Source organism: Protopterus annectens, chromosome 1.part0, assembly GCF_019279795.1.
Source record: "Protopterus annectens isolate FY-2018-M chromosome 1.part0, PAN1.0, whole genome shotgun sequence".
Classification (NCBI taxonomy): Eukaryota; Metazoa; Chordata; order Ceratodontiformes; family Protopteridae; genus Protopterus; species Protopterus annectens.
The window spans coordinates 163,098,967-163,114,515 of record NC_056725.1 but is presented as its reverse complement, the minus strand read 5'-3'; the positions used below and the strand labels follow the sequence as shown (position 1 = coordinate 163,114,515).

General features: G+C 41.8%; 1 protein-coding gene across 2 annotated transcripts in view; it reads right to left on the bottom strand.

The window, feature by feature from the left end:
• The window catches only part of CLIP3 (CAP-Gly domain containing linker protein 3), a 1,549,977-nt gene that overhangs the window by 842,653 nt on the left and 691,775 nt on the right, over positions 1 to 15,549 (bottom strand). For both annotated transcript variants that reach the window (XM_044055010.1, XM_044054942.1), the window contains exon 5: positions 3,162 to 3,323. In XM_044055010.1, the coding sequence (XP_043910945.1) occupies positions 3,162 to 3,323 (162 nt within the window). The remainder of the gene's footprint in view (positions 1 to 3,161; positions 3,324 to 15,549) is intronic.

Sequence of the window (15,549 nt, the reverse complement as noted above, 5' to 3'; positions counted from 1 at the left end):
GAGTAGATAGAAGGTGGGTCCTGGCTATTGCAATTCGAGATTCAGTGGTTAGATAACTTTTACAGCAATAGAGGGAACCTAGCTTTTTGTGGACTTTAGTGATGGCTGTTGATATGTGCTTTGTGAATCTGAGTTGCTGGTCAATGGTAACTCCTAGGAGTTTATCCTCAGTGACAGGGTGGTTTGGGTTTTACTGGGGGGAGAATACAGTGAAGGTAAGGTTGCTCATTTTAGTAGAGTGCAATAGCATTAGTTGTGTTTTCTTGGGATTTAGTATGAGTTGTGAGTTAAGCCATTTCTCTATTTCAGAGAAGGCTTATTGGGCTTTTTGTTGAAGAAGTTGGATGTTGGGTGCAGAGTATAAGAGAGTTGCGTCGTCAGCGTATTGGACTATGTTGGCTTTAGAGGTAGCTGAGTGGAGTTAGTTTGTGAAGATATTAAAAAGAAGGAGTCCTAGGATGATCCTTGCGGCATGCCTATGGAGGTTGGGTGTTGGGGGGGGGGTAGAGAGTTATGTCATTTGACGGATTGTTGGTGGTTATCTAAATAGCTTTTAAACCAGAGTAGGATGGGGTTGTTAAGGCTGGGGTCAGAGAGACAAGACAGCAGTTTATTATGTGATACTGTGTTGAATGCCTTGGATAAATCTAGGAAGGTAGCTGAGACAAATTTACCTAGATTCCTGTGGGAGTTTATAGTATTGGTGAATCTGAGTAGGGCAGTGGTGATGCTGTGGGATGGGCAAAATCCATGTTGGGTTGAGGAGAGAAGGTTTTTGGTGAGGAAATAGGAGAGGAAAGTACAATTATGTACACTTAGCATAAATGTAGATGTTCGAGTGTATTCACTGTTGCAGTCATCACATTTGGGTTATACTGCCAGGGTAAGCCCTCGGCCGGCCCGAATACCAGAGACTTAGTATTTCTGCGTCGGTTGCTGTTGCTTGAGGACTGACGTCAGGTCATCAGTAGTATAAAGTAAGGCAGTCGACACCATTACATCAGTCTTTCTTGCCTTGGAGCCCGAAGCAGAAGCAGTTCGCACAAGTGCCGGTCGGCTGCTACCTGAGTTTTCGTTTCCGAATTGAAGTTGAGGTCTTCTAAAGCTAAGTACTGCTGTGGTTTTCTGGAGCCAAGGGGTGGGGTTGCTACATATCCTAATAGTTTTTAAGGGGGCTAATTGGTTGAGGATATTTAGGAATGTGGAGTTGAAGTAATCAACTGCTTTGTCTAAGGAAAGGGTTTGGATGGGAGACCAGTTACAATGTTGCAAGGCTCTTATGAAGTGGTCTCTAGGAAAATTTTTGTTAGAGTGGGTTTGTAGAAGGGAGGGAGAGTTAATTATTTTAAGTGTGTGCCTGAGGATAAAAGTGGGGCTGTGGACGCTCAGAGAGTTTGGTAGGGTAACACATTGATGGGCAGTATTTGGTTGATTTGTGAGGATCTTTGTGGTCTTAATAATGATGTCCTGCATCCAAATAGGACTCTTGAGGGCCAAGCATTTATGAGCTAGGTCTGTCCATAAGGGACATGGGTGTCAGGCTTGTTTTAATGTTAAATGATCCCCAACAACTTCCATATTATGGCTGGGGCCTAAGTAAGGCAAGCACTGAATGTAGTAGTGTCATGATGCTGTTTTCCTGTCAGAAGCACATTTGTCCAAAGATTTTTGAGAATACAGCCCTGAAGTCTAATGATGTATTGAAGATTATATCTAAATGTTGACTGCAGCAGAACTAAAACCTTGAAAATTATGACTAACAAAGGTACTGGGCAATTATATTGTAGTTTCAATCAGAACAATAATATGAACAGGACACAGGGGAACACCACTGCAACGTATACAAGTGAGGTTTTACACCTTCCATGTCAGTTTAAGGCCTTTGTTTGTCCTCACAGAGAAAATGGCTACAGCTTGGAGAACGCCAGCAGGAATACAGCATACAAAAAGGTGAAGTAAAATCAGCTATTATGATTTACTGTTATGTGGCCTTCCTGACTGTGACTTCTCATCATAATTGTCTCTAGTCCTCTATAATGAATCCAGGTTGCTGTGGATCATTTACATGGGAGGAGAAGAAGTGCAGAAAGACATTAACTGAGCTGCTGGGTAACCTCTCTCTCTCTTTCTAGGAACACTTGCCTTTCTTGCATTTCACATAATCTATGTACAGGACTCCTGTCTATAGGCTTTAGTACAGTCAGACAGTTTAATTCAGGTTACTAGAAAAAGTGTATCCAAGCAGCATGTTTGCATTGGTATCTGCAGGCATTCTCCATGCTGCAACAAAACTGGACCTCTAGTAAAATTTAGAAAGTTATATCAGAAAGCAGCACTGTGAAGGTTTACTTAGTGCATGTACTTCATTTTTTTACAAACGGATGGATGATTCTAGATGGAGAAACCATTAAGACAGGGACTGTCCTCCACCTACTTAATGATTACTGTACAGTGACACACAGCATTCTTTTTAAAGACCAAACTGAAAAGCATGGGATACTTAAGACTTAAGACAAAATACTTAAGAGTGGAGGGAATTTTATTTAATCACCTAGAATGCAGCAAGAAAACTTTTAAGGGTGATGTTCCCCTGCAGAGATGTTGTCACAGTGGCCTCTGTTTTAAGAGGCTGATGTAGGTGACTATAGTGGCAACTTTATGACATGTACAACATGTAATGCTTCATATAGCTATACAGGTCTGCTACAGCTTGCATGGTGCAGATTAAGCTCTCAACTTCGAATAGGCCATGTCAAATATCTGGTCTGAAGTCCCTTTAAAGGATTATTAAATGAAGGAAAATATATTAAATGAAGGAAAATAACATTGTGGTGCTCAACTCTCACCAGCCAGCATAATGAAAACAGACTGATTTCTGGTATGACATAAAAATAAATAAATTAAATAAATAAATAAGAGGAAGCAAAATGGTAATGTCTCCCTTTCTTCAAGGAATACGTTGATAACTCGGCTAAATTAGAATACCACTTGATAACATTTACATATCAGAACTGTAACCGCAATGTGCATCAATTATTACTGAACACAAAAAACTGGCTACTGTGCAAAATATACTTCCCAGTTTCAATCCAGGAGTTCTCTGTACTTGTACACCATTGCCCTTTATTTTTTATCCTATGATAACTTCATAAGCTGCATACCTTTTGGTTTAGAAGCTTTCAGTAAGATTCTAATGAGCTCTGGGACATCAAAGTAGGCAGCATAATGAAGTGCGTTCATGTTTGTCCAATGACTGCGAAGTGTGACGTCAGCATCAAGGTTCAACAGCTGGGTTGTTAGATGGACTGCAGCAGCTGGATCACCTGTGATTTCAAGAAAGAGTCATAAAGTCACTACATAAACCTAAATATTCAGAGAACCATACTTTACAAATATTAAAATGAAACTTATTGTTACATAATCTTTTTTTTTTTTTGTATGGAATGATCCTTCAGTCTTTAATTCTTCTTCACAAACTTTTCATTCATGACAGCACAGAAGTTTCACATCTTCTGAAAGACTACCAGGAAACTTGTCCAACCCTTCTGTAGTACTATCTGTGACTCCCCACTACTGGACCACTAATCAAGGAGCCTCTGTCCTCACCAATGGCACCAGTGGGGGATGTTCACTTGGAGGATGGCAAGTTACACACACAGTATTTCCAGATGCATCAAGTGGAATTTCCCTTAAGAGCATGAAGAGACTAAAGTCAGTCCAAGGCTGGTTTCTCCCTCTTTCTCCAAATACCCACAGCTATACAGTTGAGATCTTAGCTGAGTGACCAAGTCAAGACCTCCAGCACCCTCTCTCTGTCCAACCAGTGCTTCATGTCACTGTCCAAGTAAGTGACACCCCCCAGTCTTTGATGTTTGATTTATACACACACACACACACACACACACACACACACACACACCTAGGAAAGGCTAGCACAGGTTTACTAGCTATGCCCTCTTCTGCCCAGACTATAAGGTAGTTTCCCATGCTGCCAGCCACTCCTTATCATCTACTTTAAGGCCCTTAACAAAGGGTGTCTAATCTTACTGTGTAATATTTCTGTTAATACAAATGGTAGTTTGACCAAGAGCAAGGCTATTAGGAGTGGCTTACACAGTGTCACCAAATTAATATGCAAGTACCCTCAGAACTTAAATATCTCCAGACAGATCAGCCACAATGAAAGGTTTAAATATATTTAATAATAAATAATAAAAGAACAAGAAAATACTCAGTATATAAACACAGTAACATCAGAGTTCAAAATCACAGGAAGTACTTAAAACAGCATTGTAAGAGAGTCTCAAATAAATAAAGAAAAACATCTAAATTAAGCTTTGCTATATTCTTGACTGTATCTAAGAGAATTACTATACCCTAATAACTTGCTTCAGAGCAAAGCAAATGTGTTGAATAGGTCTTCTGGTCAGGTCCAATATAGACTACAGAATGCACAGTCTTTCTAACAGAGTTCTTAAATTAATATTTCAAATATTACTGCTGGGATAACTTGCAGAATTACATAATTTCTTGTCATCTGAATCTATCCCAGGTAAAATCCCCCACTATCAGTGTTTAGCATCCACATGTGAAAATACATAGACAAGGGCTTTTGCTCAGATCTGTGCAGCTGTTGGAAATCATAAAACTATAAAACACTTGCACATCTCAAGCCTAGTAATTATTTCTCCTTCAAGACAACACAGGGAGCTCCCTAGCATAGACATCCTGTCTCTTGCTGTCATAAAGTAATTTAATTTCAGTTATTTTTCTGAAGTTTTGCTGGAATGAAGTTAAACGCCTGTGTTCCAGTTTCCACTGTTAAAATATATACATTTAAACAGTTACAATAATCTATGTACATTTCTGTTCTTTTAAAGCAGGGCACACTGTGGATCCATTTTTAAGCTCAGTACTTTATAAAATATCCTTTCAACACACGTCTGTACAAACCTAGTTTGATATATACATGACATACAGTTCTAATACATTTGTAACACAAGCATTTTATATGAAGCATGTTGACATTCACAAATGACACATAACCATTTACAAAATTCAAGACAGCTATGCTGGCAGTATCTCCCTTTATTAGACTTCTAAATAAATCATGTTAATATTCACAAATTACATAATTATTTAGAAAATTCCAGATAGTTGGGTTGGCAGTATCTCCTTTCGTGAAAGTGTCTATCACCAACCTATAGGCCTTCTCCATTTCATTCCACATTATAAAGGAACCAGATCTAACTCCTACTCACTTCAGCTACTCATGTATCATGGCATTCTGTGCTAAAGCAAACATACTGTCTCGCTCCTTTTCCTGCTCAAGGACAAACATATGTAACTAGTTCTACCATGCACATGATTTTCTATAACCATCTTAGTCATGTTTTTTTAAATAGTTGATACTACTACTTTATTCAAGTATTATCTGCCTTTCATGTAGATCACACATTTTAATAGAGTTTAATATGAAAAGAACTGTGCACATTCTGGAAATAAATTAATTAACTTAAATCTGTGACCAGAAAGAAAGTACAGTTGCCTAAGTTGAACCTGTCATAACAGTGGATGTTTGAATGATTACTGCTGAAGTAGCCTTAGCTATATGGGTTATATCCTACCAAGGATATAACAACTGTCCAGCTTCCAAAGCCAAATGCCCTAACTGTCAAGCAGCTCAAGATGAGCTGACTAAAAGACCAGTTTGGGTGTGAAGCCCTTCACAGCTTTCTGCCAGAAGAGAGAGAGGGAGGCTGAACTCTGAATGGACAATGCTAAGAAGAGCAAAACATAAATGTCTACACCCTGGCATAAAAAACACACCAGAAAACATGGGAGGTGGAGGGAAGGAACAGCTACTGCAGCAGTGATCACTGAAGCATCTACTGTTAAGTTCAGCTTAGACAACTGTACTATGTTCGTCACATTGATCACTGCTGCAGCACTCTTAGCTATATGGGAAGACTACCCTAGCTAACTATATTTGGGAGGTGGAAGGAAAAGAGTCCAGGAGTGACTGTTTACTGGCCCTGGCAAAACTTGATCTAGACCCACCTAGTGAATGACTCAAGCGTGTAGTGCTGTATAAACGCTTGTACAGAAGACCAAGTAGTAGCTTCTAGAATACTTCTAAAATGCAACCTTTTCCAAAAAGCCATTGATGAAGCAAAGGCCATGGCACAGTGGGTCTTGACTCTGCCTGGAATAGATTTGTCATGGTGAGTATAACAAAACATAATAGACTTAACCATTTAGAAACAGTCTGTTTTGACACGTGTTGTCCCTCTTTCCTACCTTCACAAGAAATGAAAAACTGATCTGAAAATCAGAAAGATTTAGTTTTGTCCAGATAGTACCTGAGTTGTCTGTGGACATCTAAGGAATACAGTATCCTTTCTCCCTTATTTTTAGGTACAGGAAAGAAAATGGAATGGTGAGATGGATAGTGTGGCTTAAAGAAAACTTGGATACCATTTTAGACATAAAAGGAGGATTCATTCTCAAAGAAACCCTGTGCCTATGGAAAATGAGGTAGGACTGACTCACCATAAGAGCTTGCAACTCAGATAACCTTCTTGCAGAGAATAGTGCAATTAGTAAAACTGTTTTCCATGTTAATAACCTGAAGTCCACCAGATTAGCTGGTTCAAATGGAGCAAGTGTTAGCTTCTCTAACAGAAAATTAAGATCTCAAGGAGGGGCCACTGGTGTACTTGGGAGTACTCTTATGCAAAACTCCTTTCAAGAACATTTTGTCATAAGACTGCCTTGAAAGAAGAGGATCCATGGGCAGACATGCTGAAATGGCAGATAAGTGAACTTTGATAGAGGAATAACAAAGGCCACAGGATAGTAACTCACACAAATACTATAAAACCAGAGAACAACTATCCCCAAATGGCTGCTGGTTATGTTGTTGGCACCAGCTAGAAAACCTTTTTCCATTTGCTAATATACGATTTTCTAGTAGCATGCTTTCTTGCCTCTGTTATTACCTGCTGTACATCCTCAGAAACAGGTGCCTAAAAGGAATTAAGACCCTATCATCCATGCAGTCAACTGAAAATGAATGATGTTGGCGTGTATCAAACACCCCTGTTCTTTGTGAGTAGATCCATTCTGTGAGGAAGCTTGTAGTAATTGCCCCTGGCCATTACCAAAAAAAAAAAAAAGGGATAACCACACTTGCCTGGGCCAGAAGGGAATCACCACAGTGATCTTGGGGGATTCCTTCTGAATCTTTAGAAGCACACTGAAATATTAGTAGAAAGGCACACAGCTATACCTCTCAACCTCTTAGAGCAAGAAATCTGGGCAAAGACTAAAATAGTGGGGGGACAAAGGCCCAAAAATAGGGACAGATTTTAAATATTGCTCTAATGTTAGGAAAGTTGCTAGAATAACAGGATTTAAGTTAGCATGCATTTACTAAATGATATGAAGTCTGAAACTCAAACGTGTCATTATTTACTGACTTCAGTCCTCAGTGAATTGCTAGAAAACCACAAATTTCATAAGGAACAGACCAAACGAATAAGGTAAAAATCTGGAAAGTTGAGAGGTATACATACAGGAACACTCCTGTCTAAAGAAAAGAAAGGTAATTTGTCTTCCAGGCCTTCTTGCATGGAGACCTGGAACATAATCTTGCCAGCTGACTGTTGAGAGAGGAGGCAAACAGGTCTACTTGAGGAACTCACCACAGATGGATCAAATCTCGAAAGATCACCTGATCTAGTTTCCATCTGTGAGGGTCTGTCCTGGTACTGCTCAGCTTGTCTGCCACACAATTCTGCTCTGATGGAATTGTAAGATGTGTATAGAGTGAAAATGTTCTGGAAGCTATATCCCAAGCTAAAATGGCTAGTCTGCAAAGGGAGTATGCCCTGGTCCCCCCTTGTTTGTTGACATACCAAATCACTGTGGTACTGTTTATAACCACTTGAAGAGGTCCCGGGGACCAAAGCTGGATCAGAGAGTTGAGTGCCTTGATCAGGGCAAGCGTCTCCTCAATATTTATGTGCTTGCATCTGTCCTTGGTGTCCCACACCCCATGGACTTTTAGCCCTCCCAAAACTGCTTCCAAGCAAAGTCTGAAACATCTGTGGTGACTAACTCCTTTGGAGCAGGGATGGAGAAGGAGAGACCTAGTTTTAGAGATATCTGTTGGCTCCACCAAACCATTTCTCTTCTGACAAACCCCAGTACTGGGATCTGAAAGATAAAGGGTGCTGACCCTGGGACAAGACAGATTTCAGATATCACTGTATCTTTCTCATGTGGAGTCTTGTGCCAGGGGTATCAGGAGAATCATAGATGTGACGAGAAACAAAATTCTGAGGTATTCCCTCACAGTGACCAAAGTAGAAAAACCTCAGAAATAGATTCAGAATAAAATCTATTTTTCCTGTGGAACAAAAGTTCTCTGAACTGAGGTGTCTAGCTGACATCCCAGGGACACAACCCTGTGTGAGGTAGTCAAGAAACACATTTGAATGTTCTCTTGGAATCCCAGCTTGTGCAACAGAGCTCTCACTGAAGAGAAAGAGAGAGAGAGAGAGAGAGAGAGAGACTCCTGACATTCTGAAAACAACTCTACAAAGATAAGCAAGTCATCTAAATATAGAAAAATATGAATACCCTGTAGCCTGCAATGAGCTATAAAGTACAGTTTTGTACCTACCATAAATGTAGATGTTCGAGTGCACATACTGCTGCAGTCATCACACTTGGGTTATCCTGCCGTCAGGCGGGTCTTCGGTCGGCCGAATTCCAAAGTCTTGGTCCGGCGTCAGTTGTCGTCACTTCTTCCCTGACGTCAGAGCAGCAGGGGTATAAAAGAGGCAGCTGACGCCATTTTCTTCAGTTTTTCTTGCCCCAGATGTCAGGTGCCCCCAAATAGGCAGGCAATACATGATGTTATGCAGTCTTACATAAGTAGATAAAACCAATCAGTAGTTGCAAGCAAATACACCATATAGGAATACCCCAAGTTGGATGTATGCTAGAGGTGTTTGTCATAAGCCCTGTCCTGAGAGGGGATGGAGGGAGGGTAACCTGGACTGCAGCAGTATGTGCACTCAAACATCTACATTTATGGTAGGTACAAAACTGTACTATGTTCATCATGCCATACTGCTGCAGTCCTCACACTTGGGTGAATCCCAAAGCTATGGAAGGGTGGCTGGTATTAAGCTGAATTAGGAGGGGCTAGAATGCCCTGCAGGACTGCGGTGGCAAAGCCCGCTCTAGATTTAGAGTATAGTGGCAGGTGGTAGTGCTTGGTAAAAGTGTGCACTGAACTCCAAGTAGCTGCTTCCAAAATGTCCTTGGTTGGGACCCCCCTGAGATATGCTGCTGAGGTAGCTGTTGCCCTGGTGGAGTGTGATCTGATGTATCCTGGCACTGTTTTCCCATGAAATGAATAACAAAAGCGGATGCAGTGGGCTATCCATTTTGAAATAGTCTGTTTGGAAATAGCCTTTCCTTGAACATCAGCAGCATAAGACACAAAAAGTTGTTCAGATTTTCTGAATGACTTTGTCCTGTCCAAATAGTATTGAAGTTGTCTGTGAATGTCCAAGGAGTGAAGTAGTCTCTCCCCTTTATTCTGGGGGTTTGGATAAAAGGTAGGTAAATGGATAGCCTGATTCAAAGCCACACTGGATACTATCTTTGGCATGAAGGTAGGGTTGGTACGTAAAGAGACTCTGTCCTGATGAAAAATTAGGAAAGGTTGCACTGCCATAAGGGCCTGTAGCTCCGAAACCCTGTGTGCTGAGGTAATAGCCAAAAGCAGAGCTGTTTTCCATGACAAATATTGTAGTTCTGCTGAGGTGGCAGGTTCGAAAGGAGGCAATGTCAATTTTTCCAGTACGAAGTTAAGGTCCCAAGCTGGAGCTGGTGGTTTTCGTGGGGGCCTTATATTTTTTGCCCCTCTGAGGAACTGTCTTAGTAAAGGATGTGAGAATAAGGGAGGATCCGTATTGTATTGGGCTGAAATAGCTGAGGCGTGGATTTTGATAGATGAGAAGGAAAGGCCACTGTTTAACATCTCAGCTAGGTACTGTAGAATCTGAGGTATATTTAATATCCAAGGATTTTGGCCTTTTGCTTGGTTCCATGCGCAAAATCGCTTCCATTTGTCTGAATAAGCTTTTCTGGTACTGGGTCTCCTGGCCTCCAAGATGACATTCTGGACCTCCTTTGAGAGGAGTGTAGATTGATAAGTTAAGGTATTTTCCATGCAGCTAGATTTAGTGTCCTGAGCTGACTGTGGAGGATCTTGTAATTTTGCTGAGACAACAGAAGTGGGAATTGAGGTAGGATCCAAGGTGGTGAATGAGACAGGTTCTTTAGGAGTGGGTACCAGTGCTAACGAGGCCAGTCCGGAGGAATGAGAATCATTTGTGGCCTCTCTGCTCTGACTTTTAGTAGTACTTTTGTCAGTAGAGGTAGAGGTGGGAAGGCATAGGTTGTCAATGTTGTCCAACTGAAAGATAGAGCGTCCACTTTCCAGGCCTGTGGATGATAGGTCCTTGTGCAGAATTTTTTCAGTTGGTAATTGCTGTGGGAGGCAAATAGATCTATGTCTGGCTGTCCCCATTTTCGTGTTATCATTGAGGATACTTGAGGGTGTAACTCCCACTCGTGAGGATCTGTCATATTTCTGCTTAATTTGTCTGCCAGTATATTTTCCTTTCCTGGCAGGAATTGCGCTTGTAGTTGTACTTGTAAGGCCAATGCTGTGTTCCACAGGATCATTGCCTGTCTGCACAGGGGGTAGGAATGTGTGCCTCCCTGCTTGTTTATGTACCACATAACTGTGGTGTTGTCTGTTCTTATTAATAGTTGGCCTGGATGCAATAGGTCCTTGAAGGCTGTAAGAGCATTTTGCACTGCTAGCATCTCCTTTTGGTTGATGTGAAAGTGCATCTGTTTTTGAGACCATCTTCCTTGAATGCACTGACCTGCCATGTGTGCTCCCCTGGCGTAGTCTGAAGCATCTGTTGTGATGTTTTGATTTGCTTGAGGTATGCAGAAAGGGAGACCCGTGTTTCTTTGGCATGCTTGAGCCCACCACAAAAATTCCTTTTGAAGGCATGGAATGAGTTGTATAATTGTTTCCAGGCTGTGTTTGTGTTGAGACCATAAGCTTTTCAGGTACCATTGTACTTTCCTCATATGCAGCTTTGCAAATGGTATTAGTAGAATGCAGGATGCCATGAACCCCAAAGCCTGCAGGATTTTCCTTGCAGTTAGCTGGGTTAGAGTTGCCATTTTTCTGAAGTATTGAGACAGTTGCTCTTGCTTGTCTGGCTTGAGATAAACCATCTGGGCCGTTGTATTTAAGCTGGCACCCAGGAATATTATCTGTTGTGAGGGTATTAGTTTTGATTTCGTTTTGTTTACTGTGTACCCTAGGCAATTTAACATTTTTATTACAAACGCCAGATGCTGTAGTAGAATGTCCTTGCTGTCTGCTTGGATCAGGCAGTCGTCCAGATATGGGTAGATTTGTATTCCTCGTTGTCTGCAAAATGCAATTACTGATGCCAGGCATTTAGTAAATACTCTGGGTGCAGTAGATAAGCCAAAGGGCAATGCAGAGAATTGATAATGCGTTGTACCTGCAAGAAATCTGAGGTATCTTCTGCAATCTTGTCTGATAGGGACATGCAGGTATGCCTCCTTGAGGTCCAACGCTACCAGCCAAGACTCCTTGCCCAGCATGGGAAGAAGCTGCTGTAATGTGAGCATCTTGAATTTTGGTACCTGTAAGTACGTGTTCAGGATAGATAGGTCTAAGATGGGTCTCCAGTCTTTGTCCTTCCTTGGTACCAGAAATAGTCTTGAGTAAAAACCTTGACCTTGTTCTTTTGTTGGCACCTTTTGAATTGCTTTCATATCCATGAGAGCGGAAATTTGTTTTTGTGTCTCTGCCCATTGATTTTGTGGCAGGTTTGGCATGCCTTTCATTTTTGGAAGGGTATGAAAGTGGAATCTGTAGCCTCTGTTTATGATGTCCAGAATCCATTTGTCCTGTGTAATAATGTGCCAATTGTCTGAAAATAAGGCCAGTTTTCCGCCCAAAGGTGCTGTCATTGAATGTTTGTTTGGCAGGCGTAGGGGGAAGTCATTGAGCTTGTTTCCTGAATGGTTGATGCCTTTCTTCTCCACCTCTTGGAGTTGTTGTTTGCCATTATCTAGGCCTGAAAGAACCTTGTGGTTGTCCTCTGCCCCTGGGGCATCTGTACCTACCCCTTTGGGGTCTGTCAGTGGCTGGAAAGGACCAGTTTTTTGATGGCCAGTTTCTGCTGAAGCGAGGAGGTTGTACCTGCAAGAAATCTTTAACTGTTTGCATAGATTTTGCCTTTTCTTCCATTTTCTTTAAAACCTCCTCTGCTTTGACACCAAATAATACATCCTTTTGCAATGGTGCATCCAATAACTTTGCTTTTACATGATCTGGTAAGGTTTGCTCTTTTAGCCAAGCATGTCTACGTATCACAGAGCCGGTGACAGCTGCTCTACATGAGGCCTCTAATGAATCAAAACCACACTGTAAAGTATGTTTTCCCACTTGTTCTGCTCCATGCAACAAATCCTGCATCTCTTTTAAATCTGGTTGATCTGTTTGTGTCATCTTAAGTTTCAATTGGGAGATCAGAAACTGCTGGTATTTTAGCATGTGAAATTGGCAGTTTAATGCCCTCATGGCTAAAGTGGCAGAAGTATACACCTTCTTCCCCCATCTTTCTAATGCTCTGGAATCCCTTTCTGAAAGCAAAGGATTTTTAGCAGTAGAGGCCTTAATCCCCTTTGGACCCTGTGAAATGGTTTCTGGGTCAGCAGCAGGGCTTTTATATAAAAACTGGTGGGAATCAGGGAGCCGGTAGTATCTGTCTGGTTTAACTGGGGCAGGAGGCAAGGAGTCTGGATTCAGACTGGCTTCTGCCAAAACATCATCCAAAATATCTAAAACAGGAGGACTAGCAAGGGGCCTATGCTGAGGAAGAAGAAGAAACTCCCGGAGCCTTTTCTTGGAGTCTGAGTAATCCTGTCCTTCCCAGTGGAAGTGTTCCCTCAAGGTATGCAAGGTTTCCCCGAAGGAATAGCCCTCTGGGGGGGAAAACCGAGGGAATTGATTCCTCTGCATCAGAGTCTTCATAGGAAGAATAGGAGTAATCCTGGTCCTCAGAAATACCTGAGGCAATGGAAGCTTGATCTGAGGAAGGGTAGTCTTCCTCCAACCTGCGTCTTTTTTTTAAGGGGGGCTGAGAACCCCTGATAAGAGTAATTAAATCCTCAGCCATCCTGAGCATCTGCTTTTTAGGCATGGGTTGCTGAGAGGGGGTCTGAGGACCCTGTTTCCTAATTTTCATAGGGGCTTTAAATTTTGAGTAAGATTTAATGGTAATAGAAGTAGGCTTGAAAACGCCTTCAGAAACTGAAGGCCTAGCTAAATTTTCTGGTTCCCCGCCAAGAGTGGCGTCGGTGTCTAGGGAGGTAATCGGCTCCGGAGGGCCTACAACTTCAGATTGTGAGGTCGCCAGTAAAAAAGATTCAGCGGTAGTCAGGGGCTGTGAAAGTGCCTCACTGAGAACTGGAGATCCGGCGGCAGGCCTAAGCGTGGTCTCGGTATCCGTTTTGGGCCTCGGATGCCTATCTTTATCTTTGCGTTTTTTCATTGAGCCTGGTGTCGGAATATCCGACGACATGCTGTAGTTAAATTTTTTGCCAAAGAAATGAAGGGCGAACTCTGCCCGGTGTTTTATAGTGCGTTTATTGAACCTAGCACAAAAACGGCAGCCTGAGACGTCGTGGTCTGGGCCTAGGCAAGGGATACAGTATGAGTGAAAATCCTTATGCGGTATTTGCTTCCCACAAGAAATGCAATTATTAACTTTGTCTGACATCGGTCTGAGGCAAGAAAAGTTTCCCCAACGGGGTACTTAGCTTTAGAGAAGACTTCGGCTGAAATCCTTTTCGGAAATCTCAGGAGCTGGCGGACCAGCACTTGCGAACTGCTTCTGCTTCGGGCACCGCACGGTAAGAAAGACTGGGGAAAATGGCGTCGGCTGCCTCTTTTATACCCCTGCCACTCTGACGTCAGGGAAGAAGCGACGACAACCGACGCCAGACCAAGACTTTGGAATTCGGCCGACCGAGGACCCGCCTGACGGCAGGATAACCCAAGTGTGATGACTGCAGCAGTATGGCACGATGAACATCTGAAGCTAGACACAGTGTGAACACTCTTGGTACAGTAGATAGTACAAAAGGTAAGGCAGAAAAGTGATAATGTGATCCAGACACACAAAACCTTAAGGAATGCCTTAAGTCTGGATGAACAGGGATGTGATAAGCATATCTTAAATCTAATGTTAACAGGAAAATTAAAAGAGGAAGAAGAGGTAACAGGTTTTGAAGTGACATTTTGAATTTAGTAACTATTACAAACAGGTTTAGAAAAGATCCAGATCTGGTCTCCAAGCATTTTCTTTCTTTTTTTTCTTTTTTTTTTGCACTAAGAACATCCTTGAATAAAACCCCTTCCCCACCTGGGAAGGAAGAACTGGTTCTATCACTTCTCGAGACAGAGGAGGAGGAAACAAAAGAGTCTGATCTGCAGGATGAGGAATGACCCCTGGAAAGGAGGAGTTTCCTCCCACTGCAATCTGTACCTCTGTTAAATGATTTCCAGAACCCATTTGTTTGAAACAATTTGTTGCCAAACAGAAAAATGAAGATTCATACTTTCTAGAAAAGAATATGGGCCAGGGTGGGAGGGGGGGGGGGGTCACAAGATCTCTTGAATAGTCATTCAAACTTGTTAGACTGTCCTTGGTTTTGGGAGGTTTGAGACTTCTTTTTGGAACACACTTGCCACTTCTTAAACATCTGTTTACCTGAAATCTGTTGAGACTGCTTAATTCTGTTTTTTGCCACAACTGGATGAGGAGAAAGAAAATCTCTTGGGCAATTTGGAAAAGGAAGGCTGAAAAATCTTAGAGATTCCCTGGATCACCTTGCCCCTTTCTTCACACGTTTTGATCACCTCTGCAGCAGAGGGGCCTACACTAAATCTCTATCTAAGGCAGAATTTAAAATGACATTTTAAGCCATCTGGGAGGTTCTGAGAATGCAGCCAAGCAATCCTCCTTACAACAGTAACCATAGCCCTGGAAGAAGTATCAACAGAATCATACACACATTGCAAACAATGAATAGTGGCCTGTGCAATAGAAAAAAACTAACTTATTTAAAGCAGTATTTTTCCTCCCAAGAAGAAACTGCAGATAAAACAGTCTTCATATTTCACAATATGTCAGAACAAGCCTTACCATATGAGCCTGACAATTTACAGTTCTGAAAATCAAAGTTGCGGAAGTATACACTTTTTTCCCATCCCTATCAATAAATTTCCAATCCCTATTAGACAGATTAGGAATGGAATTAACTACGTGCTTAGCAGCAGTGAAGTCAACTAAGGCTATAGCTGATGGGTCAGGTTTGGGAATAGTATATTAACATTTAAAA